Source organism: Chelonia mydas, chromosome 6, assembly GCF_015237465.2.
Source record: "Chelonia mydas isolate rCheMyd1 chromosome 6, rCheMyd1.pri.v2, whole genome shotgun sequence".
NCBI lineage: Eukaryota > Metazoa > Chordata > Testudines > Cheloniidae > Chelonia > Chelonia mydas.
This window is the reverse complement of record NC_051246.2, coordinates 127740378-127766385: the sequence shown is the minus strand read 5'-3', so window position 1 is coordinate 127766385 and position 26008 is coordinate 127740378. Positions and strand designations below refer to the sequence as shown.

At 42.9% G+C, this 26008-nt stretch overlaps 1 protein-coding gene and 1 long non-coding RNA gene across 4 annotated transcripts in view; one reads left to right on the top strand and one right to left on the bottom strand.

Annotated features, from left to right (window-relative positions):
- KLHDC1 (kelch domain containing 1) overlaps nucleotides 1-26008 on the top strand; it is a 67223-nt gene that overhangs the window by 20088 nt on the left and 21127 nt on the right. For 2 of the 3 annotated variants that reach the window (XR_005225662.2, XM_007064794.4), the window contains exons 5-8: nucleotides 163-241; nucleotides 4668-4751; nucleotides 6663-6746; nucleotides 19561-19619. Coding sequence is in view for 2 of the 3 variants with exons in the window: in XM_007064794.4 (XP_007064856.2) it covers nucleotides 163-241; nucleotides 4668-4751; nucleotides 6663-6746; nucleotides 19561-19619 (306 nt within the window). In the remaining variant the exon portion in view is untranslated. The remainder of the gene's footprint in view (nucleotides 1-162; nucleotides 242-4667; nucleotides 4752-6662; nucleotides 6747-19560; nucleotides 19620-26008) is intronic. The other variant, XM_037901381.2, reaches the window with a different exon arrangement.
- On the bottom strand, nucleotides 12091-14579 carry LOC122466191. The gene is made up of 2 exons (XR_006291529.1): nucleotides 14431-14579; nucleotides 12091-12865 (listed from the first exon to the last, which is right to left on the bottom strand). It is a non-coding gene; the product is annotated as an uncharacterized LOC122466191 (long non-coding RNA).

Genomic DNA, 26008 nt, shown 5'->3' with positions numbered 1-26008 from the left:
ATTATACAGTATGTAATATTTTTATTTGTTTACACATTTAAACATTAATAGTAGAGAATTGAAATTTCTGATAAATTAAATATAATAGCTTTTCAAAATATCAAATTGACCATTAATTTAAAACAAATGAAGTTCAATAGTGTTTTTTTTTTGTTCTTCCAGATTAATATATTTTGGTGGGTATGGATGTAGGAAACACAGTGAACTGAGTGATTGTTTTGATGTTCATGATGCATTTTGGGTAAGATTTTTTATTGTTTAAAATAAGTAGTGCCTTCTAATTGTTGAAAAGTATTATTAACCACATGACTATTATTAAAGGAACCACAGCTACTAAAACAAAGGGCCAGATTCAGTCCTGGAGTAAGTAGAGTTAACTCAATTGAAAGAGAGATCTCAGGACAGTATGGTGTATATATTGGGTTTAACAACAGTTCTATTGTGTATACCCTATACAGGTGATGTGTTTCCTCTGTGTAGCAGGTAGAATGGGCAATATTGTGAGGGTGAATGGGGTGCAGTGGAGGTCCTCTTCAGGGGAGTGATGGACAGTGATTTAAGTTAATGGAACTGCACCTGGTTGCACCAGGATTGGATTTAGGAAAACTCTGGGCTTTACTCCGTTTTTTTAAAACTAGGGTGTAAAATTCTGGCCTCATTGAAGTGGATGTCAGATTTCCCATTGACTTTGATGGGGCTAGGATTTCACCCAGAGATGATTATTTAGAGATACTTCATAATGAAAATGTTTTGTTATGTTAATGTTGATTTACTTTTGTTTGAATATTTTTCTCTCTTCAGAGGAATCCTCTCATTTTAGTGGAGCAATGTTTCCAATATCTATTATTATGGAGCTATAATAATGACTCCATAGGTGAGCAAAATAGAGCATAAAATGGAAAGTAGACTGTAAAATGCTTTCCATTTTACGCTCAGTTTTGCTCACCTCAAGAAACTTCCACAGAAGGTCCTTTTGGCTTTATATATATGTTTTAGGTCATTGGAGATTTTTAAAAAATGTATGAGGTTAAAGATACAAGCTGTTTTAAATTTACGGATAATTGAAAAAGTGGTTTAGAGTAGCAGCTGTGCTAGTCTGTATCTGCAAAAAGAACAGGAGTACTGTGGCACCTTAAAGACTAACAAATTTATTAGAGCATAAGCTTTCGTTGGCTACAGGCCAGTTCATCGGATACACAGAATGGAACATATAGTAAGAAGATATATACATACAGAGAAGGTGGAAGTTGCCATACAGACTGTAAGAGGCTTTTGAAGAGAGTGGTCACTTTGGATGGGCTATTACCAGAAGGAGAGTGAGTTTGTGTGTGGGGGGGTGGAGGGTGAGAAAACCTGGATTTGTGCTGGAAATGGTCCAACTTGATGATCACTTTAGATAAGCTATTACCAGCAGGAGAGTGGGGTGGGACGAGGTATTGTTTCATGGTCTCTGTGTATATAATGTCTTCTGCAGTTTCCACAGTATGCATCTGATGAAGTGAGCTGTAGCTCACGAAAGCTCATGCTCAAATAAATTGGTTAGTCTCTAAGGTGCCACAAGTACTCCTTTTCTTTTTGCGAATACAGACTAACACGGCTGTTACTCTGAAACCTTTAGGAGGCTAGTTAATTAAGATGATTAATGATGATTAAAAAGTGGTATTTCACTTTTTGAAAACTGTTCTAATTTTTGTTGTTTTGTGCTCATAAATTCAAACTAGATTTACCATATACTACATCTACAGATTACAATAATCTCAGCAGACGTGTAAAATAATCATGTTGTACTGCAGCCATTTGATATTAGACTGTTTCTTCTTTAGTTTGTTGCTATTAGATTGCATCAACAGTAATACAGAATTGAATCTTGAAAAATAAATTGTGATTTCAATTTATAATTTATTGTGAGTACTCAAGGCTGAACTCTCCTAGATAAAGTAAGAGCAAAGTGCTGTTAAAGTAGAAAAAGTGAAATAGCTCTATTCCAATTAGATGCTTCCACTTACAAAAAATTATAGTATTGAGCTCTTTGAAGTAATGGCCAGGAACTTATAGCCTCACAGCTTTATCTGTCCACAAATACCTTCCCTTAATTTATTATCCAGAGTAAATACCTTTACCATAAAATGCCTGGAACAAGGTACTACTTAGTTTCCCATAGTGAATTGTTACAATCAGGACTGTCCCAAGGGGGGGGTTGGGGACTGGGTCATAGGTGCCGAGTTTCTAATCTGCTGGGTGGTGCTCCCCCCGGCTCCACCCAGGTGCTGCCCCCACTCCATCCCTTCCCCCAAGGCTCCGCCCCCACCCTACTTCTTCGCACCCCTGCTCCGCTCCCACCCCACCTCTTCCTCACCCAGTTCCGCCCCCTCCCCTGAACACGCTGCGCCCTTGCTCCTCTCCCCTCCCCCCGAGCGCCTCCTGATGCCATGAAACATCTGATCCTCAGTAGGCACTGAGAGGGAGGGGGAGGCGCTGATTGGCAGGGCCCACCAGCAGGCAGGAGGCGCTGGGGGGAGGGGGAGGTTTTGGTAGGGGGGCTGCCAGTGGCCGCCGCTTGCCTCCTCACTGCCCGCCCGCCGCTCTCCTCCTTGCCGTCCGCCTGCCACTCGCTTCCCCGTTCACTTCCTCACCTTGCTTGCCTGCCTCCTGCCTTACCTCCGTGCCCGCCTCTTCATGATTTTATCGAAGCACAGGGCCTCCCAAAGCATGGGGCCCAGGGCGGTCGTCCCGATTCACCATACCCAAGGGATGGCTCTGGTTACAGTATTCATAATTAGAAAATGACATAGAAGTCTGTTTAATCATTATGCATGTTCAACTGTTGTTGGCATTAACGAGAGATAGATACATCAAGGAGAGAACAGATCCCTTATATCAAATGTTAGTATTAATCTATAAGAAAAATGTCTTCCTAATGAATAAAAACTTTTTTTTTATACAAAGCATATCCTACTAAACATTTGAAGGCAATATTTTCTAAAGTGCCTAAATGATTTAGGAACCTACATCCCATTCTCAAAAGAACAGAATTATCAGACACATAGATGAACATGATTTGTTGGGGAAGAGGCAATGTGTTTTTTGTAAAGGGAAATCATGCCTTACTAGTCTACTAGAATTCTTTGAGGGGGTCGACAACGGTGATCCAGTGGATATAGTGTACCTAGATTTTGAGAAAACCTGTGACGAGGTCCCTCACTAAAGGCTCTTAAGCAAAGTAGGCAGTCATGGGATAAGAGGGAAGGTCTTCTCATGGATCGGTAACTGGTTAAAAGATAGGAAGAAAGGGTAGGAATAAATGGGTCAGTTTTCAGGATGGAGAGAGGTAAATAGTGGTGTCCCCCAATGGTCTGTACTGGGACCAGTACTATTAAACATATTCCTAAATGATCTGGAAAAAGGAGTAAACAGTGAGGTGGCAAAATTTGCAGATGATACAAAACTACTCAAAATAATTAAGTCTCAAGCAGACTGCAAAGAGCTCCAAAAGGATCTCACAAAACTGGGTGACTGGGCAACAAAATGGCAGATGAAATTCAATGTTGATAAATGCAAAGTAATGCACATTGAAAAAATCCCAACTATACATATAAAATGATGGGGTCTAAATTAGCTGTTACCACTCAGGAAAGAGATCTTGGAGTCATTGTGGATAGTTCTCTGAAAACATCTACTTAATGTGCAGCGGCAGTCAAAAAAAGCGACCAAAATGTTCGGAATCATTAAGAAAGGGATAGATAGAAAATATCATATCTTATTGCCTCTATATAAATCCATGGTATGCCCACATCTTGAATACTGCATGCAGATCTGGTTGCCCCATCTCAAAAAAGATATATTGGAATTGGAAAAGATTCAGAAAAGGGCAACAAAAATGATTAGGGGTATGGAATAGCTTCCATATAAAGAGAGAATAATAAGACTGGGACTTTTCAGCTTGAAAAAGAGACAACTAAGTGGGGATACGATAGAGGTCTATAAAATCATGACTGATGTGGAGAAAGTAAATAAGGAAGTGTTATTTACTCCCTAGGGGTCACCAAATGAAACTAATAGGCAGCAGGTTTAAAACAAACAAGAGGAAGTATTTCTTCACACAATGCTCAGTCAACCTGTGGAACTCTTTGCCAGATGTTGTGAAGGCCAAAACTATAACAGGGTTCAAAAAGAACTAGATAAATTCATGGAGGATAGGTCCATCAATGGTTATTATTCAGGATGGGCAGGGATGGTGTCCCTAGCCTCTGTTTGCCAGAAGCTGGGAATGGCCGACTGGGGATGGATCAGTCGATGATGATCTGTTATGTTCGTTCCCTCTGAAGCACCTGGCATTGGTGACTGTCAGAAGACAGGATACTGGGCTAGATGGACCTTTGGTCTGACCCAGTATGGCCATTCTTAAAAGTGCCTTTGGCACTAGGGGGCCTAAATCCCATTGACATTCAATGAGATTTAGGCACCTACATGTTTTGTCACTTTTGTAAATGTTACCCCATGTGTATTTTAAAAATAAAAATTAGTGCATGCCTATACTTACTCTGATTAAAAACAGAAAATAATCTGTCTGTCACTTTTATGCCTAAACCCTTTTGATAAAACAAAAGGATTATGAGATTAAGTAAATGAAAAAAATATAATTTTAGATATTTCACTCTTCTTTTTAGGAAGGGCAGATATTTTGGGGATGGCATAACGATGTTCATGCTTTTGATACAAACACACAAACTTGGTTTCAACCAACAATTAGAGTGAGTATTTTTTAAATCTTTAATCATTCTGTACATTTTTGTAACTCCACCACATATTGAATAATAACTGTACTTTAGAGACTGATGTCAGGGAGAACTATTTTGAACATGTGGCATTTCTCAGGCTCATAACATGAGTGCATTTTTATGTTCTCCCTATCTCATAACATAAGAGTAAGGGAACATTAAATGAAACTAAAAAGTGGCAAATTCAAAGCCGTTTTTCCACACAAGATGTAATTAGACTGGAAGTAATTGCTACTGGATGTTGTTGAGGCCAAGAACATAGTAAAATTCAAAGAGGGGCTGGATAACAAGAATATCCAGAGTTAAAGTAGTTAATACTGACAAAAAGAGTATTGGAAGGGAGATGAACCCTGAAATGAGGGTTTAAGCCAATCTAACTTTCAAGGATTAGGATCACCACGTATCTACCTACCTGCATTTTCCTCTGAGTCCTCTGGTGTTGGAAACAGGATGCTGGACAAGATGGACCACAAGCATGATGCCTTATGGCCATTCCTATGATCCTGCAATCAGATGCATGTTAATGGACTCCTGCACTCATGTCGCGTTCCATTGACTTCAGTGGGGTATCCGGCAGGCACAGGTTCCATCCATGCAGATCCAATTGCAAAATTGGGTCTCTAGTCATTAGAGTAGCTCTTCAGCCTTTTGATATTTGTGGAAAAAAAATGGTTTAATATTGAAGGGATATATACACTTGAATGAATACTGTGTAGATTCAGTTGCTGTGTTTCCTAACTCCGTTGCATCAAGGGTTTAATGCTGAGAAAGACTAACATTTATTTTAAGTGTGAACAGGAGCAGTAACTGAAGTCTTGCATATAAGAAATTCTTTTATATTAATATTGTTCCAATGATGGCATATATTCTCAGTGAGCTCTCAATAAAACTGTAATGCGAACATTTTTATATATTAATATTATAGCATAATGAAGAGCCTCATAAAATTCTGGTAAGATTACACAGACTGCATTAAGAGCTCAGTGGAAGAATTATAACATAATAAGATTGTTTGACACTTTCATGTTTCTTTCATGTGACTTCCTATGATTCTATAAAATTCTTAAGTGAAAAGTTCCATTAAAAGCTAAGGCCCCAGTGTTGCAATCCCTATTTTTTTTTTACATAGGGAAAACTCCCGCTGGCATCAGGCGATTGGCTATTACATACAAAGTTTAAGAGTCTGATTTTTGTAAAGCAGTGAAATTTATGAATGAAGCGTATTATATAAGAGCTAGGTATTCATTATTATTTCTCAATATTACATCATGGGGATATTTTTGTCTTCAAACAAATAACCTTCGCAACATACAAGATCTTTAAGCATAAGAAGGCGAACCTACTGTCTAAAATTTATCCCCAGGAGTTACCATAAATCCTGATCATGAACCAACTCCATAGGTTTGAGAAGTCAAAGTTTTGTTAAAACCTCTGCAAAATTCCTGCATTTTAAGTGCTGCTGCTTTCCCCCCACCCCCAGAGGTGACCACATGTGGTACTTTGCGCCTCTGAAAAACAGGACTTTTCCACCAGTATTACTGTAGTTTTACACTGATGAAACTCTAGAAATCAGTGGAGTATCACTGGTGTAAAACTGGAATAAAGCATTGGTAAATCAGGTGCTGAGAGAATAAACTGAACACCAAAATTTATGGCAATTTAGTTAAGGCTGAACTGTACTATAAAATGTGTCATCTAATGCCTTGGGAGTTTTGGGTGTTCCCACAAATTGTTTTGCACGTTTGCAATTTTGCCTTCATATTGGAAGATATGGGGTACATTTCAACCTTACCATTGCATTTCATGTTTTATTGACTTGCAGTTAGACATTTACGGACACTGTATAGGTTAATGTTCTAAAAAATCTTGCATTGGCACTTTCAGGGTGGAGTTCCACCTCAGCCTCGAGCAGCTCATACATGTGCTGTGCTGGGAAATAAGGGTTACATCTTTGGAGGACGAGTGCTGGTTAGTAGTTATTTAATTAATATTTTATTGGCAACAGTATTATTTTTTGCTAATTACTTACTGAAAGCAATTTATTTATGCAGTACCAACAGAGCCCAGAATGTCTTTGCTCCTAACCCATATGTTCGCAGAGAGAAGTCCCAAGATGTCTTTTTACCTCCTTGTGCACCTGCAAATAGGCTATGGACAATCTGCTTCTTCTATGCAACCCTAAGGGTGGAAGCACAAATTGCCCAAAAGACAGCAGGCAAGTGGTAGGCCCTGGTCATATACCACTCCACACTGGTCTGCAAAGATGGCTAGCCATAGGGAGGGGGCACATCCAGAGAAGCATGTAGTATATTTTTAGGTCTGTGTGACTGTTAGGTCTGCACTACTTCTGGCTTAGAGTTATGGCTAGATGCCATAATTTAGCCCTAAATGATGTTCATTTCTGTTTTAATGGAATCTTTTGTCTTTAGCTCATAAAATATTTTTTGTGTTTTGCATATTTATTAGTAAATTCAAAGAAGAATCCAACCAAAGAGCCTTTTGTACATATGTACTGAAACAGTATAACAAAGCTAGAGCTAAAACACCACATGGCAATTAGTCAAAGTAAATATTTTAAAAAGTCTCAAATTGAAGCAATAATGTTACTTTCAGCAGTAAGGTAAGTGTCACATATTGGAAGAATAACTCAGTCCATTGACATTGTGCAAATGGCATTGATCACATCTTCAGATGAATCCAGGACATGAGGCATTTCAAAGGTAATGATAGAAATATATATACTTGTTGTCTTATAAGGATAGATAAGGTATCCATAAAATGTTCATAAACCCAATAAAACGGGCAAGCTGTGTGTAAGCTCCATTAGCTTTGCTTTCAAAGAAGTCCTGCCAAAGTATGACTTACGGTAGGTAAGCTTCAAATAAGTGGCAGAATGTTTGTAATCTGTGCTAAACACAGTTTGAAGGGCTTATATGGTCGAACCACTTATTTTTTCTATATCAGTGAATGAAATAATAGCAAGTGGTACATTTTAATTGAGTGGTTTTGATGTTTTTATGTGCTGTCTCATCTAAATAAATACTACCAATCTCTCTCCCCCCTTTCTCTCTCTCTCTCTCCCCTCCAATATAATGCTGTCAGGATTCCCCCCCACTCTGAACTCTGGAGTACAGATGTGGGGACCCGTATGAAAGACCCCCTAATCTTATATTCTACCAGCTTAGGTTAAAACTTCCCCAAGGCACAAATTCCTTTCCTTGTCCTTGGACAGTATTCCTGCCACCACCAAATGATTTACACAAAAATTCAGGGAAGGGTCACTTGGAATCCCTATCCCCGCAAAATATTCCCTCAAGCCCCTTCACCCCCCTTTCTTGGGGATGCTTGAGAATAATATACCAACCAATCGGTTAGCAATGTGAGCACAGATCAGACCCTGTGTCTTCAGGGCACTGAAAGTCAATCCGGTTCTTAAAAGAAAAACTTTATTTAGAAAGAAGAAAAATAAAAGAATCACACCTGCAAAATCAGGATGGAAGGTAACTTTACAGGGTAATAAAAAGATTTAAAACATGGAGGATTCCCCACTGGGCTCAGCTTCACAAGTTACAAAAACAGGAATAAAACTACCTCTGTACCATAGGAAAATTCACAAGGCAAAACAAAAGATAACCTAACGCATTTCCTTGCCCTACTTACAATTTCTGTAATTTTAGATATATCATTCCAGGTATATTTTCAGGAGATGTTGTACCTGCTTGGTCTCTCTCCCCCCGTCCGGAGAGGGAACAAACAAAAAGAGCCACAAACAAATCTTTCCCCCCCAGATTTGAAAGTATCTTCTTTCCTCATTGTTTCTTCTGGTCAGGTGCCAACTAGGCTATTTTAGCTGCTTAACCCCTTAAAGGTAAACCGATTCAGTACAGCTGCCAAGGAGGGATTTTATGCTACCCTTCTCTCTATATTACAAATGCATTCTGGGGCATTACAGAGAGAAGGCATCAGCAAGGACCATATTTTTAAAGGTATTTAGGCACCTTAAATCTGGGTCTAAGTAGATAGTAAGTCAGTAGATCTGGCTAAAATGAGAAGACAATAAAGTAAAATTAAACTATATGCAGAATGCTACCCATATTGTAACACTTACTACAGCTATTATGGATAATACTTAAATAATTTTTTTAATAATAAACTTAAAACACTACTGAAAGAAGTAGAAAACTAGCCCCTAAAACTTTCTAGGAAGGAGGCAAGTGTCAGTAGTTTATTTTCAAATAGACTTTTTTTACAAAAGAAAAATGCTTCTTCTTCAAGTAGTATCCCATATGGGTGCTCCGCTTTAGGGGAGTCTACATTCCTGTGCCTGTGATCAGAGAGTTTTGGTAGCAGTGCCCGTTTGGGCCGCACATGCTGCATTTCGTGCTGCTTTTTGTGGCTATATAGCGCTGTGTGACCAAACTGCCTTCAGTTCCTTCTTCCTTTATTGCCCTTGGCCTGAGACAGAGCTCTCAGCAGAGCATATTTAGTGTTGTGTTGTTATTGTTGTAGTGATAGTTAGAACTATGCTCTTCCCTCATTTATTTATTTCTTGTTTAAAAAAAAAAATTTCTGCTAAGAATCTGTTAACTGTAGAGTAGTGTAGTTTTTTTCCCACAATGCTCCTTCCCGTTAGGGAAAGATACCAGGAAAGAGGGACATGCCCAGATACTCCAAATTCATACAGTCTCTCTCTTGCCGGGAGGCTATCCCCATCAGCAATGGGCGCTCTTGGTGCATCCGCTGTCTAGGAGAGGCACGCATACCACAAAAGTATATGCATTGCCTCAACTTCAAGGTATGCAGCAGAAAAGTCAGTGTTCAAGTTAAAATTTACCATGATGGAAAGCTCGCTGTGTCCAGCTTCCAATCTGGGCTCAGAGACTCCCTCTGAGCACTGGTCCCCATTGACCGCAACGACAGGTTCAGAGAAACATTCCCTGCTTCCCTCACAGAGGAAACTGCTGCAATCCTCGCAAAAGGCCACCATGAAGAGGACAACAACCTCTTCTACCAGGGAACCTGCTAAAAAGAAAAGATCCCCAGCATGCTTGATGACATTGGTACTGGCCAGAGCAAGGTTGAACACCTTTGAGTTGGTGGGATCCTCTGGTATCGCTGGTACCGTTAAAGCCAAGGACCCTAAGAGGGTGGGCTCAGAAAGGAGTGGCAGAGATAAGCCTAGCTCCTCCATGCCAGCACCAACTGAGCCACTCAGACATGCAGCACCAAGCAGATTGGCACCACAACAATTTACCAGTCCCTCAGCAGAGCACAGAACCCCATTGGCACTGACAACCACTTCAACTCTAGTGGTACTACTGCTAATGTCTCCCTGTGGTACCACAAGAATTTTGTTTTCAGAAGGACTTTATAGCCAATTAGTTAATTTTATCATTCATTTATTGTGTGATATGATTAACATGCTATGTCATATATAATCATTGTATTCTCAATAGATTTAAATTGTAGGATTATAGAAATATAAGACTGATTGGTAGCCAGAAGGGATAAGTATATATTAGGTATCTAAATAAGTAGGGCTGAAACACAAGGCATACAGGCTGAGGCCTGTAGGATTTTAGCTTAGCCATAGTAGTCCATAGGCTTTAGAAATGCTTGACATAAATACGTGACCAAAGAATGACCCAATGGTACAAGATTATGGGAAAAGATGTGCATATGGGTGGTATTGCAAAAAATTAACAATAAGAGTAATTTTTTTGCTTACAAGATACCTGGTAGTCACATTTTTCCCCAATCACAGGGTGCACCCCAATCACAGGGTGCACCCTAATTACAGGGTGCATAATATCCGTAAATGCTAATGAGGTATAGTTGGAATCACATTATAAAAAGAGGGTGCCCAGATTGGGCAAGTTGAGTTCTTTATGGGAAAACTCCAGCAGGAACTATCCCTCTACTGATGATCAATTGGCAAGGCAGCCATCAGAGTTTAAGAATATCATTAAGGATGTATATGTAACTTGTGCATGGGTCTTTATAGGATTTCTATATGCTTGGTGTGACAAGATGGCCGATTTCGTATGGTGGGTCCTGAACTTTTCTGGGGTAGGGGCTAAGATGCCACCCTTTGCCCCTGCTCTTGGGTGCCGAAGGCCCTGCTAGTGGCCCGGGAAGGTGGTAGAGGAGGGAAGCAAGGGAGGGGGGGTCTGGGTTTGCTCCTCCCTCTGAGTCCCAGCCCCTCTCAACCCCTGCGGGTTTCTTAACCCCACCCAAGGAGGAAGAGGGTATCCTTGGTCCTTAGACTCTGGGGGAGGGAATCTCCCTGCCCTGCAAGGGCAGGGTCTCCCTTTCTTCGGTTCTCTGGTCTTTCAGCTCTCACAACACACCTCCAAACTCCAGTCCTCTTTCCTTCCTCCTCTTTCCCTGACTTTCTGAAGCAGGGGGTTTTATTAGGTTCCTGACAGGGCCTTAATTGACTACAGGTGCTCCAATTAACCTGTAGAAACCCTCCCTAGTCTACAGGGAACCACGCCTTAATATGCTAGGGCTTATATATTTCCCCTCTACCACTGCTCACTGGCCCTCCTGTATCACATTGGGCAATCATAACTTTAATAAAACTTGAAACACAGACTAAATGTTGTACTTGTAAATGTATGAGTGTCACTATCCTTGGTCTTTATGTGTTCTTAGAGACTATACATCTAAAACAAGTAGCAGAGGTGACTTTCACTCTGAGCTTGAAACTGTAGCTACCAGAGCCGAACCTATGGTGGTGTAATACCACATTACAAAATTCACTTGAAATAAAATAAAAGGCTACAACTTGTTGGTATCTGAAATACCGGAATCTCCTTGGTACCAATATTGCTCTGGTACACATCGCATACCCAGTGTGCTCGGCACTGTCACATTCAACACCACCATCCAGATCTGCCCCCTTTATCCAGTGAGGAGGACAATGATGAGGAAAAGGACATTTACTTCTCATCAACACTCCGCTCAGACAACTACTAGACCAGACCCTTTGGTACAGGCCATATGTCAGCCTGAGGGTTATGCACATAGATGGTACAGACATACATGGATGCCACACATGCCATTCCCACAACAATGGCCTTACTGGGATCCATGGGCTGCATACAGGCAACAATTTTCCAGGCCTCCTAGCACCCATTGAGAGCTCAAGATGCCCCGCATCAGCCTCCGTAAGTAGACACACACACCCCCTCCTCCCCTGAACCTCAGGACCAGACTTTTGAGGACCAGGAGGAGAGGATGGATCAGGAAGTCACCCCACCAACTAACCTCATCCGGAGAGGACAAGGAAATACTATCATGCCTTCTCCACCGACAGCCAATGATTTTAATCAATTCCAAGAACTATTTGAGAGAATTGCAGACTCACTACAAATATCTTTGGAAGAAGTTACAGAGTCTCAACATAAGTTACTGGATATACTCCAAACATCAACCTCTTCAAAAATTGCACTCCCCATAAATGAGGCTCTGATGGACCCAGTTAAGGCTGTCCAGCAGACACCTGCCACAATACCTCCCACCTGCAAAAGAACAGACAAAAAGTATTATGTCCCCTCTAAGGACAAGGAGTTTCTATTTTCACATCCCTCCCCAAATTAGTTGGTGGTCAAGGCGGTGAATGAGTGGAGCAGGCAACACCATACTAGAAGTACCCCGTACAATAAAGATTGGAAATGGTTAGACCATTTTGGGTGCAAGGCCTACTTATCAGCGACTCCGCAATTTTAAATTGCCAATTATGAAGCACTGATGGCCAAATTTAATTACACCAACTATTCAAATATGACTCAATAAATTCAGTCATCTTTGGGGGGAAAAAACAACAATTCTAGGCAATTATCTCAAAGGTCACCTTCTGGCTAGGATGGCCTTACAAGCTTCCTTAGACACAGCCGACACAGCTGCCCGATCAGTGTCTCCAGTTGTAGTCTTGCGAAGGGCATCATGGCTTCACTTCTCAGGATTTCCTGAAGAGGTACAATCTATGGTTGAAGATCTTCCCTTCAAAGGATTGAAACTGTGGACAAGATGGATGAATCCCTTCATTACTTAAAGGATTCAGTCTTTATATATCTACACACCTGCGCAAAAGAGAAGCCCGAATAAATACCATTCTGCACTGTGATAGAGACCTGCTCCATACGTTCCTTCGCAGAGACGATGTGATTTGCAAAGAGAGAGGGTCACAAAATATAGGCCACCTCCCTATAGTGGCCACCTTTCCCTAGTCCCATCTGCTCCAACCACCATCAGATTGGAGACTGCCTGACTCCATTCTACCCAGTATGGCAGAGTATCACCTCAGATAAGTGGATGTTAGAAGTTATCAAGATCAGATACTCATTTCAATTTACTTCCCTCCCTCCTTCCTGCCCTCTCTCCCCATCCTACTTCAGGGACCTTTCTCATCAGCACCTTTTATGGAAGGAAATAAACCACCTCCTGCACTTGGGTGCCTTAGAACCTGTTCCGATACAACAGAGGGATGGGCTTTTATTCAAACTACTTCCTAATCCCGAGAAAGAACAGTCATGGAAACCCATTCTAGATTTGAGAAACTCATCAAAGTACACCAATTCAGGATGGTCACCTTAGCAACAATAATCTTAGCACTGGAACAGGGGGATTGGTTCTTAACCCTCAACCTCCAAGATGCATATTTCCACATCACTATAGATCCATCAGATAGGAGATTCCTCAGATTTGTTCTGGAGCAGGATCACTACCAGTACAAGATACTTCTGTTTGGCCTTTCTGTGGCACCCAGAGTGTTCTCCATGGTCCTTGCAATGGTGACGGCTCACCTCTGCAAACAGGAAATTATGATATTCCCATACTTGAATGGTTTGTTTATTCAAAGCCGTCTCTCAAGAAGATACCCTAGCAGCAACACAAAGGACAATGGCCCTTTCCTCACAAGTAGGCCTCCAATCAAACATTCAGAAATCGATACTGATACCTGTACAGCACCTAGAATTTATTGGGGCCTACCTCAATGCATTAGAGGCCAAAGCCTTATTGCCAACTGTAACAGGGTGGCATTCACCTCTCACAAGCACCCCCCTTGGCAGAGTGCATGTGCCCACCCTTTCTGTATCCCTTGCAGTGAGTCTTCAGCAACTCAGCTCTCCAGCCAAGTCACACACTGTCTGTATTTGAAATAAAAAGCAAAACCCGTCAGGGGTACAAGTCCAACTGGGACCTCTCTCAGTGCCCTCTGTAACATCTCTTTACATGCAGCCCTATCCTTAGGCTCACCCCTCAATCAGTCCAGCAGGGCCTATCATAGTACTCTGGTTCAAACTGTCTCTCAGCCCCTTCTATACTCTCTCAAATTGCCCCTGCTCTGGCATAGAACTGTGCCCCAGGGCTCCCTCCCTGGAGGCAATGTTTTCACCCTCTTGGGGCCTTTCTGGCCCCAGCTCTCCCGCTGGGCCACTAAAAGAATTCAGTTCCCCCTTCTGGGCTGCATCAAAAGTCCAGGCCACTTCCCCAGTGGCTAATGGTGGTGGCAGGGGGGACATGCGGGACCACCCACTACTCCAGATCCCAGCCCGGGGACCCTATACATAGCAGCCATCTACTGCATCACTGCTACAATTCCCTGGGCCACTTCCCATGGCCCCAGCACATTCTTCACCATTACCTCAGGGCCTTGTCCCAGTTGACTCCCAGCAGCCAGCCCAGAACACCATCTTGCTCCCTTCCCGCATCTCTGCTAGCACTGCTCTGTCCAAGGTCCTGTAGCTCCCTCAGCCAGCCAGGCACACTGTTCCAGCTCCAGCAAGGAACTGAACTCACTCTGACTCTTTTTATACTAGCCTGCTGGGCCCTGATTGGCTGCTCCCTGCAGCCCCTTCTTGTTGGCTGCGTCCCACACAGCCATTCTAGGCAGTTTTTTCAGGGTGGGGAGATGTGTGGCTGGACCGTGAGGCCTCCAGCCGGAGGCCTCAGGGCCTAGTCCACTCTGTCACACTGTCTCACAGTTTGTATGGTAACTTCCAACTTATCTGTGTGTGTGTGTGTGTGTGTATATATATATATATATATAATCTTACTATATGTTCCATTCTGTGCATCTGATGAAGTGGGCTGTAGCCCACGAAAGCTTGTGCTCTAATATATTTGTTAGTCTCTAAGGTGCCACAAGTACTCCTGCTTTTTTTACTATCTCACAGATTTACCCCCACTCATCAATTTGATCTCTACAGTGCAAACCAGCCCACAGGTATCAGCCAGAACATGCTTACAACTAGGACTTATGGCAATGACCACCTTTGTTGTAAGACATGCCAGACTACATATGCGCTGCCTTCATGAGCGGCTCAGGACAGTATACATTACGCACAGAGACAATTTGAACAAGTGTCTTTCAGTGCCAGTCACAGTCAAAAGCTCACTAGACTGGTGGACAAAGCCCCACAAAGTGTGTTCTTCACAGAGCCACCTCTGTCACTCCTACTGACAACAGACATGTCTCTGTTGGATTGAGGAGCACGTTTGCAAAATTACAGAGTACAGGGCAACTTCAATGTCAACTTTATATATCAACCTATTGCAACTCCAAGAAGTCCGGAATGCATGTTCACACTTTTTATCACTGCTCAGAAGCAAGGACAAAAGGATAATGACCGACAACATTGCTTCCATATTTTACATAAACTGTCAAGGGGAAACAAGGTCACAATCACTGTGTGTCGGAGCACTGAAATTATGAAATTGGTGCATTCACCACAACATCAACATCTCAGTGACTTACCTACTGGGAGGTCACAACACCACAGTAGACACACTAAGCAAAACATTCTCACAGGAACATGAGTGGGAGATAGATACCATGATCCTATACAAGGTATTCAGACATTGGGGATTCCCAAGTATAGACCTTTTTGCCACACTTGAGAACATCAAATGCCCACAGTTCTGCTCAAGAGCAGGACTGGGCTACTGTTCTCTGGGGGTTGCCTTCCTCATCGAATGGGACACACATCTGCTGTATGCCTTTCCACTGATCCCCTTAATGCCCAAAGTAATTCACAAGATAAAAGAGGAACAAGTCAGAGTCATCTTGATAGCCCCAACATGGTTCAGACAAACATGGTTCCCTTACCTCCTATGGATGACAGTATGCCCACCAGTCATTCTTCACCCTGTTCCACATCTCCTGTCTCAGGATGCAGGCCAGACTCACCACCGAAACCTAGAGATCCTCCACCTGAAGGCATGGCTCCTGCATGGTTCCAGAATACTGAGATGACCTGTTCTGAAGATGTAAAGGAGGTACTATTAAATAGCAGAGAAGATTGACTATGCGGGCTACTTACCTGCACAAATGGAAGAGATTCCGCATTTGGTGCGCCAGCAGGCATGCCTTGGCTATCACCTCACCCTTGCCACGGATACTGGACTATATCTAGGGCCCTACCAAATTCACGGACCATTTTGGTCAATTTCATGGTCATAGGATTTTTAAAATAATAAATTTAATGATTTCAGGTATTTAAATCTGAAATTTCACAGTGTTGTAATTGTAGGGGTCCTGACCCAAAAAGGAGTTGTGGAGGAGTTGCAAGGGTATTGTAAGGGGAAGTTGCGGTACTGCCACCCTTCCTTCTGTGCTGCTGCTGGCGGCAGCACTGCCTTCAGAGCTGGGCAGCTGAAGAGCAGCAACTGCTGGCTGGGATTCCAGCTCTAAAGGCAGAGCCACCACCAGCAGCAGTGCAGAAGTAAGGGTGGCATGGTATTGAAGGAACAAAGTATGGACACTGTGTAGAACCAAGCACGTGGGTTTCAGAGTAACCGCCGTGTTAGTCTGTATTCGCAAAAAGAAAAGGAGTACTTGTGGCACCTTAGAGACTAACCAATTTATTTGAGCATAAGCTTTCGTGAGCTACAGCTCACTTCATCGGATGCATACTGTGGAAAATACAGAAGATGTTTTTATACACACAAACCATGAAAAAATGGGTATTTATCACTACAAAAGGTTTTCTCTCCCCCCACCCCACTCTCCTGCTGGTAATAGCTTATCTAAAGTGATCACTCTCCTTACAATGTGTATGATAATCAAGGTGGGCCATTTCCAGCACAAATCCAGGTTTTCTCCCCACCCTCCCCAACAAACCCACTCTCCTGTTGGTAATAGCTTATCTAAAGTGAGCACTCTCCTTACAATGTGTATGATAATCAAGGTGGGTTTATTATGCACAGCACTGGCGGAGTGTCACCTTGCTTATTAGGCTCAGAGATGCTGCCAAACAATTGATTACAGTGAATTATATGGATTTTCCATGGGTGAAGGGAAATGACAGGGTAGGCAGTCTCAAACCCCTGGATAGGTCTAGCAGCAAGACAAGATAAGCACAGTAGCCAATAGTCAAAGATTACATAATGTCTCCGCCCATGGTTTCAGGTTAACAAGTAACATACAATTAGTACACAGGTGTTTTCCTTTAAACAATGTATAAACTGTGTTAGTATAAAATATATATGTTGAATTCTGATTTGGGGTCCATAGGAATGAAGTAGCTCCTCTGATTGTCCAACAGGTACATACCTGGAGGTTAAAGCAAAGAGACAAATGAAAAGTATATGGCAATAAAGATTGCTTTTTAGTTGTTCATTTGTGTTTCTAAGGCAGGCACTGGTAATGGCTTGGAGGAGGGATGTACATCTGTGAGAGGGAGGATGTCATATCTCATACTGACACGTTTGAACCTCTTCCATAAACTCAAGGTTGGTGTGTAGGAAGGCACCTCTTCTACAGAAGAAACAGAGCCCCTTTCATTCCTTAGGTCTGTTTGCAACTTTTAGATAAAGCCACCAATTATAATTCTCCATCTGGCATCTTGCTGACCAAGCTTATCTCAGCAATAAGCAAGGTTGTCTTCTGTTTGTTCTGCTTCTTAGCTAATATTGTTCACTATTTGCCTTAGATCTCTGGCGTCTTGACCAAACTCTGGACTTTGGGCCCGTAAAAAGAGCTGGCATAGTCTATATATCAGGTTGCAACATAAACAGCATATGGATTTTAGCCCTTCAGTATGGAATTGCCACCCTTACTTCTGCAATGCTGCTGGTGGGGTGCTGCCTTCAGAGCTGGGTGCCTGGCAAACAGCCACCACTCTCTAGCCACCCAGCTTTGCAGACAGCACAGAAGTAAGGGTGGCAATACTGCGACTTCCCTAAAATAACCTTGAAACCCCCTTGCAGTTTCCTTTTGGGTCAGGACCCCCAATTTGAGAAACGCTGGTGTCCTCGTGAAATCTCTATAGTATAGGGTAAAAGCACACAAAAGACCAGATTTCACAGTGGGAGACCAGATTTCATGGTCTGTGACATGTTTTTCATGGCCGTAAATTTGGTAGGGCCCTAACTATATCCTAGGACTAAAAAAATCAGGACTATCCTCAGGTTCAATTAGAGTTCATCTTGCAGCTGTTGTGGCTTTCCACTGCAAGATTAATGGACATTCAGTATTTACCCATCCTATAACAAAATGGTTCTTCACAGTATTTGGAACCTCTATCCTTGACAAGATCCCACTCCACCTTGGGACCTTTATCTGATGCTACGATGCCTCAGTGTTTGAGCCCACGGCAACCTGCTCACTCATACATCTATCTATGAAGACAACCTTTCTCATAGCCATCACATCCGCTTGAAGAGTGGGGGAAATAGTGGCTCCCGCTATATACAATTTTCTTTAAAGATAAAGATACATTACGATCACATCCAAAGTTCCTACCTAAAATACCTTCCTCATTCCACCTGAATTAGGCTATTTACCTCCCATCATTCTTCCCCAAGCCACATGGGAATAAAAGGGAGGCCATGCTCCACATGCTAGACTTATATGCCAAAATTATTCCTTTCTATTACTGAAGGATCAAAAGGTTCAGCTATATCTAAACAAAGGCTTTCAAAATGGATTTCCGGTTGCATTCACCTCTACTATAGTCAATATGATTTGCAAACCCTCCCCCTGCCCAGGAACTCGAACACACTCCATGAGATCAATTTCCATCTCTATAGCCTTCCTGAACAATGTACCAATTACAGAAATTTGTAAAGCAGCCACCTGGGCATCAGCCCATACAGTCACAGAGCACTATGCAATTGTGCAGGACTTAACATCGGATGCTCTCTTATGACTGACTGTCTTATCATCGCTCATGAATCCAACTCCGAAGCCCCATCCTTCCACCAAGGGGCACTGCTCTCCAGTCACCTAAAGTGGAGCACCCATATGGGATACTACTTAAAGAAGAAAGGGGTATTCACCCTGTGCAGTAACGGAGGTTCTTCAAGATGTGTCCTCCTATGGGTGTTCCACTACTCACCCTCCTCCCCATTACTTCGGAGTTCAGACATGGACTATGCGGTAGAAAAGAAACTGGTTTGGCCACACAGCACTATATAATCTCCAAAAGCAGCGCGAGATGGGGGAGCGCATGTGCAGTCCAAGTGGGCACTGCTACTGAAAATCTCCAATCACAGGCACAGGGAAGCAGACTCACATAAAGTGGAGCACCCACAGGGACACACATCTCAAAGAACCTCAGTTACTGCACAGAGTGAGTAACCCTCTCTTCTGATCTGGGGATTTTTCAGACTGTTGTGCTGAGCTACATGGGTACAAATTTCTTTTAATAAATAAATAAATGTTACTTAAATACATAGTATCTAGGAAGATCTCTGAAATACTCTACTTTATCACATGCCTAATTTAAAACACCTGTTTTTGAGCGGTTTTTTGTTTGTTGTTTTGTTTTAGCAAACTAGAATGAATGATTTGCATTGTCTGAATTTAGACACTTGGATTTGGTCTGGAAGGTAAGTTTGGCCATGTGCCACTTAGTTATAGATAACAGATTGGAACTATTTAACAGTATGTTTTAATGCTATTATAGTAGCTTTTCTAGGAGGAGAATGGGAGTTTTTGAACTATTTCAACAGCTGTTACATTATAATTTCAATTTAATTTGTAGTGGCTACTAAACTGTTCTCTGTTGTGCTCCAAGGACCACTGATGCTATCAGGCAAATTTTCAGCACAGCATGTAGTGATTTAGTTGCCTCATTTTCAGACATGGGTAAATTACCACTGAAATTTTACTTTCATATGTCTTTTTAACATTACAGTCCCTATATGTCTTATGTTATGTAGATGAGGCTCTTCTTTATATTCTAGATTGGGGAAAGGTTTTAGTGTATATCAAGACAAACATTTAAGAAAACCCCCAAAGAGTAGAATTTACGGGGGAAGACTTTCGTAAATATTTACTTTTTGATAAAGTTTGCCAAATTATTTTTTTGCTTCCTATTATTACGCTTGGTAGGGAGCATTTATGATAGAACCCACTAGAGAAGAGGAGTCACTGTTTATATATTGATTTTCATGTAGCTGTTTTAGACAAATGTCATTTGATGGCCATTGTGTCTGTTCTTCCCTACGTTGCCTAACTGTCATTTCATGCAAGGCAGGGGAATACAGTGTCTTCGAGTGTGTGTCCATGTGGATCCCACTCTAAGTGCATGTGACTTTTGCACAAGATTAGAATCTTTGAACAACAGTGTTCTTTGGGCCACTCCTGCACCTGCATGGTCTTGCGCCCCTCACCACCATCCAGGTGCAGAGCGGCCATGATTGCCCCTCAGTTCCTTCTTGTTGTCCATTGCAGTGAGACAAAACAAGCAATGTCTGCTGCTACCACTTAGTGGAAGTTTCTTCTCCTTTGATATTTGTCATCTAATTAGTCAGTTATGGTTAATTTCCCAATCAAATCATCTTTTTTCTTTAATTTTTTTTAAACATTTAATTTTTCTCTGGCGCTTTGCACCAATATTATAACCTACAGTGGCAGACTCTAAGCCTTTGGGCTTCTTGTGATGGACTCATTCCTCTTACAGTCAGCCATAAATAACCACTACCTTTTTTGTCTTAACAAGAACCATGTGCCAGATCACTGTTCAGTTTGCCATTCTTTTTTTTTACCAGAACAAGGAAATCCAGGGAAACTTGGTTAAAGTTTTATCTTCTTGAGATCTCAGTGAGAGAAATTTCAGACCTTGAAAAAAGGGCATTAACATCTAAAATGGGACCAGTCACTTCTAGGCAGTGCCCGTATTAGCTGGCATGCAACACCCAACATTCAAAGAAAAAAGGGGGTCTTCATCCTATCCTAGATCTGAAAAGAGTGAACAAATATATACACCGTCTAAGATTCAGAATGGTAACATTCTCCATCATCCCTTCTCTTCAGGCTGGAGACTGGTTTGTGGCTCTTGACCTTCAAGACATGTACTTCTATATTGCAATCCATCCAACCCACAGGAATTATCTTTGATATACAGTAGAGCCCAGTCATTACCAATATAAGATCATACTATTCAGCCTGTCCACAGCACCGAGAGTCTTCATAAAATACCTACCTGTTGTGGTGGCCTATCTGAGAAGACGTGCCATTCATGTCTGTCCATATCTTGACAATTGGCTGATCAAAGGCAAGTCTCATCAGGAAGTTGCCAGAGCCCTGAACTATGTCTTTCACTTCTTCAGACAGCTGGGCCTCATGATGAATTACAAAAAATCCTCCCTCAACCCATTATAGACAATAGAGTTTACAGAAGCCTTAATCAACTCCAAACTGACAAAAACATACTGTCATAGGGGGACTAGCTCCTTTAAGAGGGAGCAGGCCCATCGACCTGTGCCTGGTAAATTGCCTTCTAATGGGACTGAAGAGAAGACACCCGGCATATATAAAGGGTCAGGCAGCAATTGGGAAGGGGGAGACAAGAAGGGGCAGCTTGGATTTGGTGGAAGGTCCCAAGAGACATCAAGCTGCTGGAATTTCTCCAGAGAGCAATAGTGGAGAGCTGTTGCGGGAAGAGAGTTGGTAAAAGCTCAGGGCCAGGACAGCAGCAGAGGAAGTTTGCCCGCTGACCTCTTTTGAACCAACGGAGAAGGAATATCCAGGTAAACAATTATGTGGGCTGGTGTTCCAGACAAGTAACGGAGCTGGGAAGAACCCACGAAAAATGTAGATCTTCAGAGTCTAGAAAGCTCAGAACCAGGACAGCAGTGGGGGGAAGTTTGCCGGCTGACATCTTTGAGCTTGTCTCTTTCAGGGAGAAGGAAGTCCAAGAGAATAATTTTGATATGGTGGGAGAACCCAGGAAGGACTAAGAACATAAGCCCAGCGTGGGAAGACCTTGGTTACTTTTTCATTTTTGTTAAATGCAAGGCAGGCAGACTCTGTTTATTTTGCACTTTTCATTTGGGCTTTGAGTTTGGCTAAGGTACACCAGGGAGAAATCTTGGTACCCGCCAATCTGATTAAAAATGGGAGACTGAAGAAGAGCCTGGCTTTTGTATTATGATGAAGGACTATACGTTGGGGGGGTTATTTTGAAGCATTTATGTTAATAAATTAGCCCATAGCAAAGGCATTATTGAACAAAAAAATGAAGATGGAGTTTATGAAGACCTGTATATTGGAGACACTGAGGCTGTGGCACCTCTAGCCATGAGGGGACACTCCAGGAGGACCTGCCTTGTTACACATACCTTTCTGCAGACAGATTTCACCCTCACTAGATGATGACCACCAGCATCAAAATGAATCCACCAACCACAATAAGAACCTGCCTCAGATTCCTAAATCACATGTCAGTATGCATGTACGTGACACCAGTGGCCAAACTTCATCTACATACAATACAAGATTGGCTAAGGTTCGTGTTTCACTCCTTGGATCATCAAATGAGCATGTGCATTGTGATTCCCACTCACATTCTGTCATCACTGAATTGTTGGTCCAACCCAAGAATGTTCAGAATGGGGTCCTCTTCTCTACACCACCTCCTTAAAAGACACTGATACAGATCCATCAGGAACAGGTTGGGATATACCCCTGGACAGCCTCCAAATACAAGGAACTTGGGTTCAAAAGAACAATATCCTACACATAAATATTCTAGAATTACAAGTGATCAGATTAATTTGCATAGCATTCCTTCCTGTTTTAAAGAATTCTGCTATGCAGGATCTCACGGACAACACATCTGAAATGTTTTATGTAAATAAATAAGTAGGTGCCCGCTCACCACCCCTTTGCCAGGACAGAATCAAGTTGTGGACATGGTGTCAAAAACATGGGATAACCCCAATAAATCTCCATCTCACAGGAGCCAACTATGATTTAGCAGACTTTGTGAGTAGACAATCTGTCATCAACCCTGAATAGTATCATGCCAATATCAGAGATGCCAACCCTCCCTAATTTTCCATAATCCTCCTGATTTTTATATGTAATTACAAAATTACTAATTCAGGCTTAAATCTACTAATTTTGCAAGCACACACATTATACGCCTATGTACAAATATCTGTTTGTCACTCTCAACCGCTCAGTTCCGACAAACTCAGCAAATAGCACCTCGGCCACAGGGAGCATTTTTCTCCACCATCCCTATGGCATGTGCACAGAGTACACAGTGAGGGTCTGATGGGAGGCAAGCTGTGGCAATTTTGAATGTGTTGTGGTGCTGGTGGATTCACTGTCCAGACCACAGGCTGCATATTGTGTTCTGACTGCCCCGTGTGGACCCTGATGGACTGTTAATGCACTGTAGGTGTGACAGAGAAGGCAATTCCTGCCATATCCATTAGAGACCTTACTGAATTAAGTTTAAGTAGCTTTGGGGTCCATTGTATTAAATGAATGCCTTATATTCATTATTGTGAGCTGGGATTGTGTGTAACATCTCTAGGGGGAGGTGAATGCAAATTTCCTGCCTCTGGTTATGCAGAATCCCAGCCTTTTGAAGCTACTTCCGGAGGGGAGGACTACTGTGTACTAATTATCTGTTCCCGGAATCTGAAGATCAAACGCCCAAGCTATTCATGGGGATGCTTGTTCTGAGCTAAGGCTGTTATGAACTTGTAACCACAGGGAAACCCCTTTGTGGAGTTTGAAGGACAGACTCCTACAAGAGCTCTTGTTGGAGTTGGAGTGATCTCTAGTAAGCTTTTTAGCATGTTTGTAGGTTCTTTTATTGCTTTAATATGTTTTTTCTGTAATGCTTTCACTTTAAGAATAATGTGCTGGCTTATAAAGAGCTGTGTGGTAACTAATAACTGCTATCAATTACCCTAAATTCAGGCTTAAACCTAGAAAATAAAGCACAGACTGGCCTGGTTGGTCAATCTGGCTTGCTGGGGCTATCACAATGTACCCAGGGAACTGTGCAGCCTGGAAAAACCCCGGTCGGGAGGGAGAGAGGTGCAGGTGTCTGTCCAAGAGAAGTGATGGTTGAGGAACCAGGAGCCTAGAATGGGTGCCCTCAGGGGACCAGAAAAGGGGAATACAGGTGTGGTTGCACTGAACTATAATGCTAGGTATGTAGAGCGCACCAGCAGGGTCTACACAGGATTGCTGGAGCTCAACATGCAACTTGGGCAGTGAATCCAGCTCCCCTGACCTCACTGACAGTTGCCGCGGCTTGCCTTCTGCACAGTCTGTGAGGAAGGAGAAGCCAGAGGGGCAAATGAAGGCAGCAGTGGAGGAGGAGAAGGAATGCAACAGAAGAAGTAGAAGAGAAGGAGGATCATTTTGGGAAGGATGTCCAGGCCTGGGACTGACCAAGCCCTAAACTTCATAGGAGGGCAGCTTTCCTAGGGCCAGTCCTCCCCTTCTTTCTCTTTGGGGGATGGGGCTCAAGGACACAATGAGGGTGTGGCCCAGGGGCTAAGATCCCTCTAAGCTGCGTGGCCACGCAGCAGGCTATAAAGGGCCATGCAGCCACAGGGACCCTGAGAGGAGAGAGGTAGGGCATGGGCGGGGACTGGAGAGAGGAGCAAGTTGGAGCGTGCAGGGCTGCCTCGGGCACCTCCCCCAGAGCTCTGTGCTGCCAGCGGGGAGAGAGGGGACGGACCTCCCCCCCCCCACCCCAGAGCTCTGTGCTGCCGGCAGGGAGAAGGCTGGGAGAGTCCTCTGTCCCTGGACCTGGGGCAGCTTGCACTCTGAACTCCTCATCCCCGGCCCCACCCCAGAGCCTACGCCCAGAGCCCGCACCCCAACCCTCTGCCCCAGCCCTGAGCCCTGTCCCACCCTCCGAACCCCTTGGCCAGACCCCCGCCACACATCACCTCCATATTGGTGCACATAACAAAATTCATTCTGCACATGCACTTAAAAAATTAGAGGGAACAATGCCCAGGGGTCAACTCTGTCCCTTCTTGGCCACAGACAGGGAGATGATGGGAGGGGAGAAGGGAGAGGTCCCAGTTTCTTCACAGGGAGAGGAGCGGATGAGGAGAGAGAGGTCCCAGTTTCTGAGAAGAGAGGGAAAGGGGGAGAGAGGTCCAAGCAACCTCCCTAATGTCCCAAAAAGTCTCAGAGCAAGGTTGGCATATATGCAGTATTTCACTGATGGGGAAACCCCACTATAGACATGTTTGCCACAAAAGCGAACACAGTGTCTTTTGCTTCAGTGGAGGCATGAGCCCAGGATCCTTGAAAGACACCTATCTCATACTGTGCAATCAAGGTCTTGCATACACATTTCCACCGATCCCACTGATACCCAGCGTGAAGTTATCTGATAAATTATGACTATGTAGATCATTGTTGCTACCACTGTTATATAATTGCAACAAACCTTGTACAAAGTATGTCAAGTAAGGTGTCTATGAAAGAGTTATGATTTGCTGGATATGATTATCCTATTTGTATGCATGCATCATTTATATATCTAAAGTTATGAATGTTAACTGTGTACCTGTATTTCAAATGTGTTTGCTCCTGTGGTATCACCCACAAGGTATTTAGCCAGCACATTGTAAAGGGACTGTCCAAGTGGAATGGCCCATCAAGGAACATTTAACGCACAATGCACCATGAAAGACACCTATCTACACCTAATGGACTTTCCTGTGTTCTAGCTAGAGTATGGGTAATGGCCTCTGCTATAACTCAGCAGAGCATGCTAGGGCATGTGACGAGACCATGTGACACTAAACTCCATCTTGTTACCTGTATTTTTCCACAAGCTGTGTGGAGGGGTTTGTTTGAAACAGTGGGTTTCCCTCCACATGGCAGAAGCTATAAAAGGCCCTGGAAATACCTCCATTTTGCCTCTTTCCTGCTCAAGCCTCTGGACTATGAACTTATACTAATGGGAGCATTCTATCCAAAGGACTGAGGACCTTGCAATGAT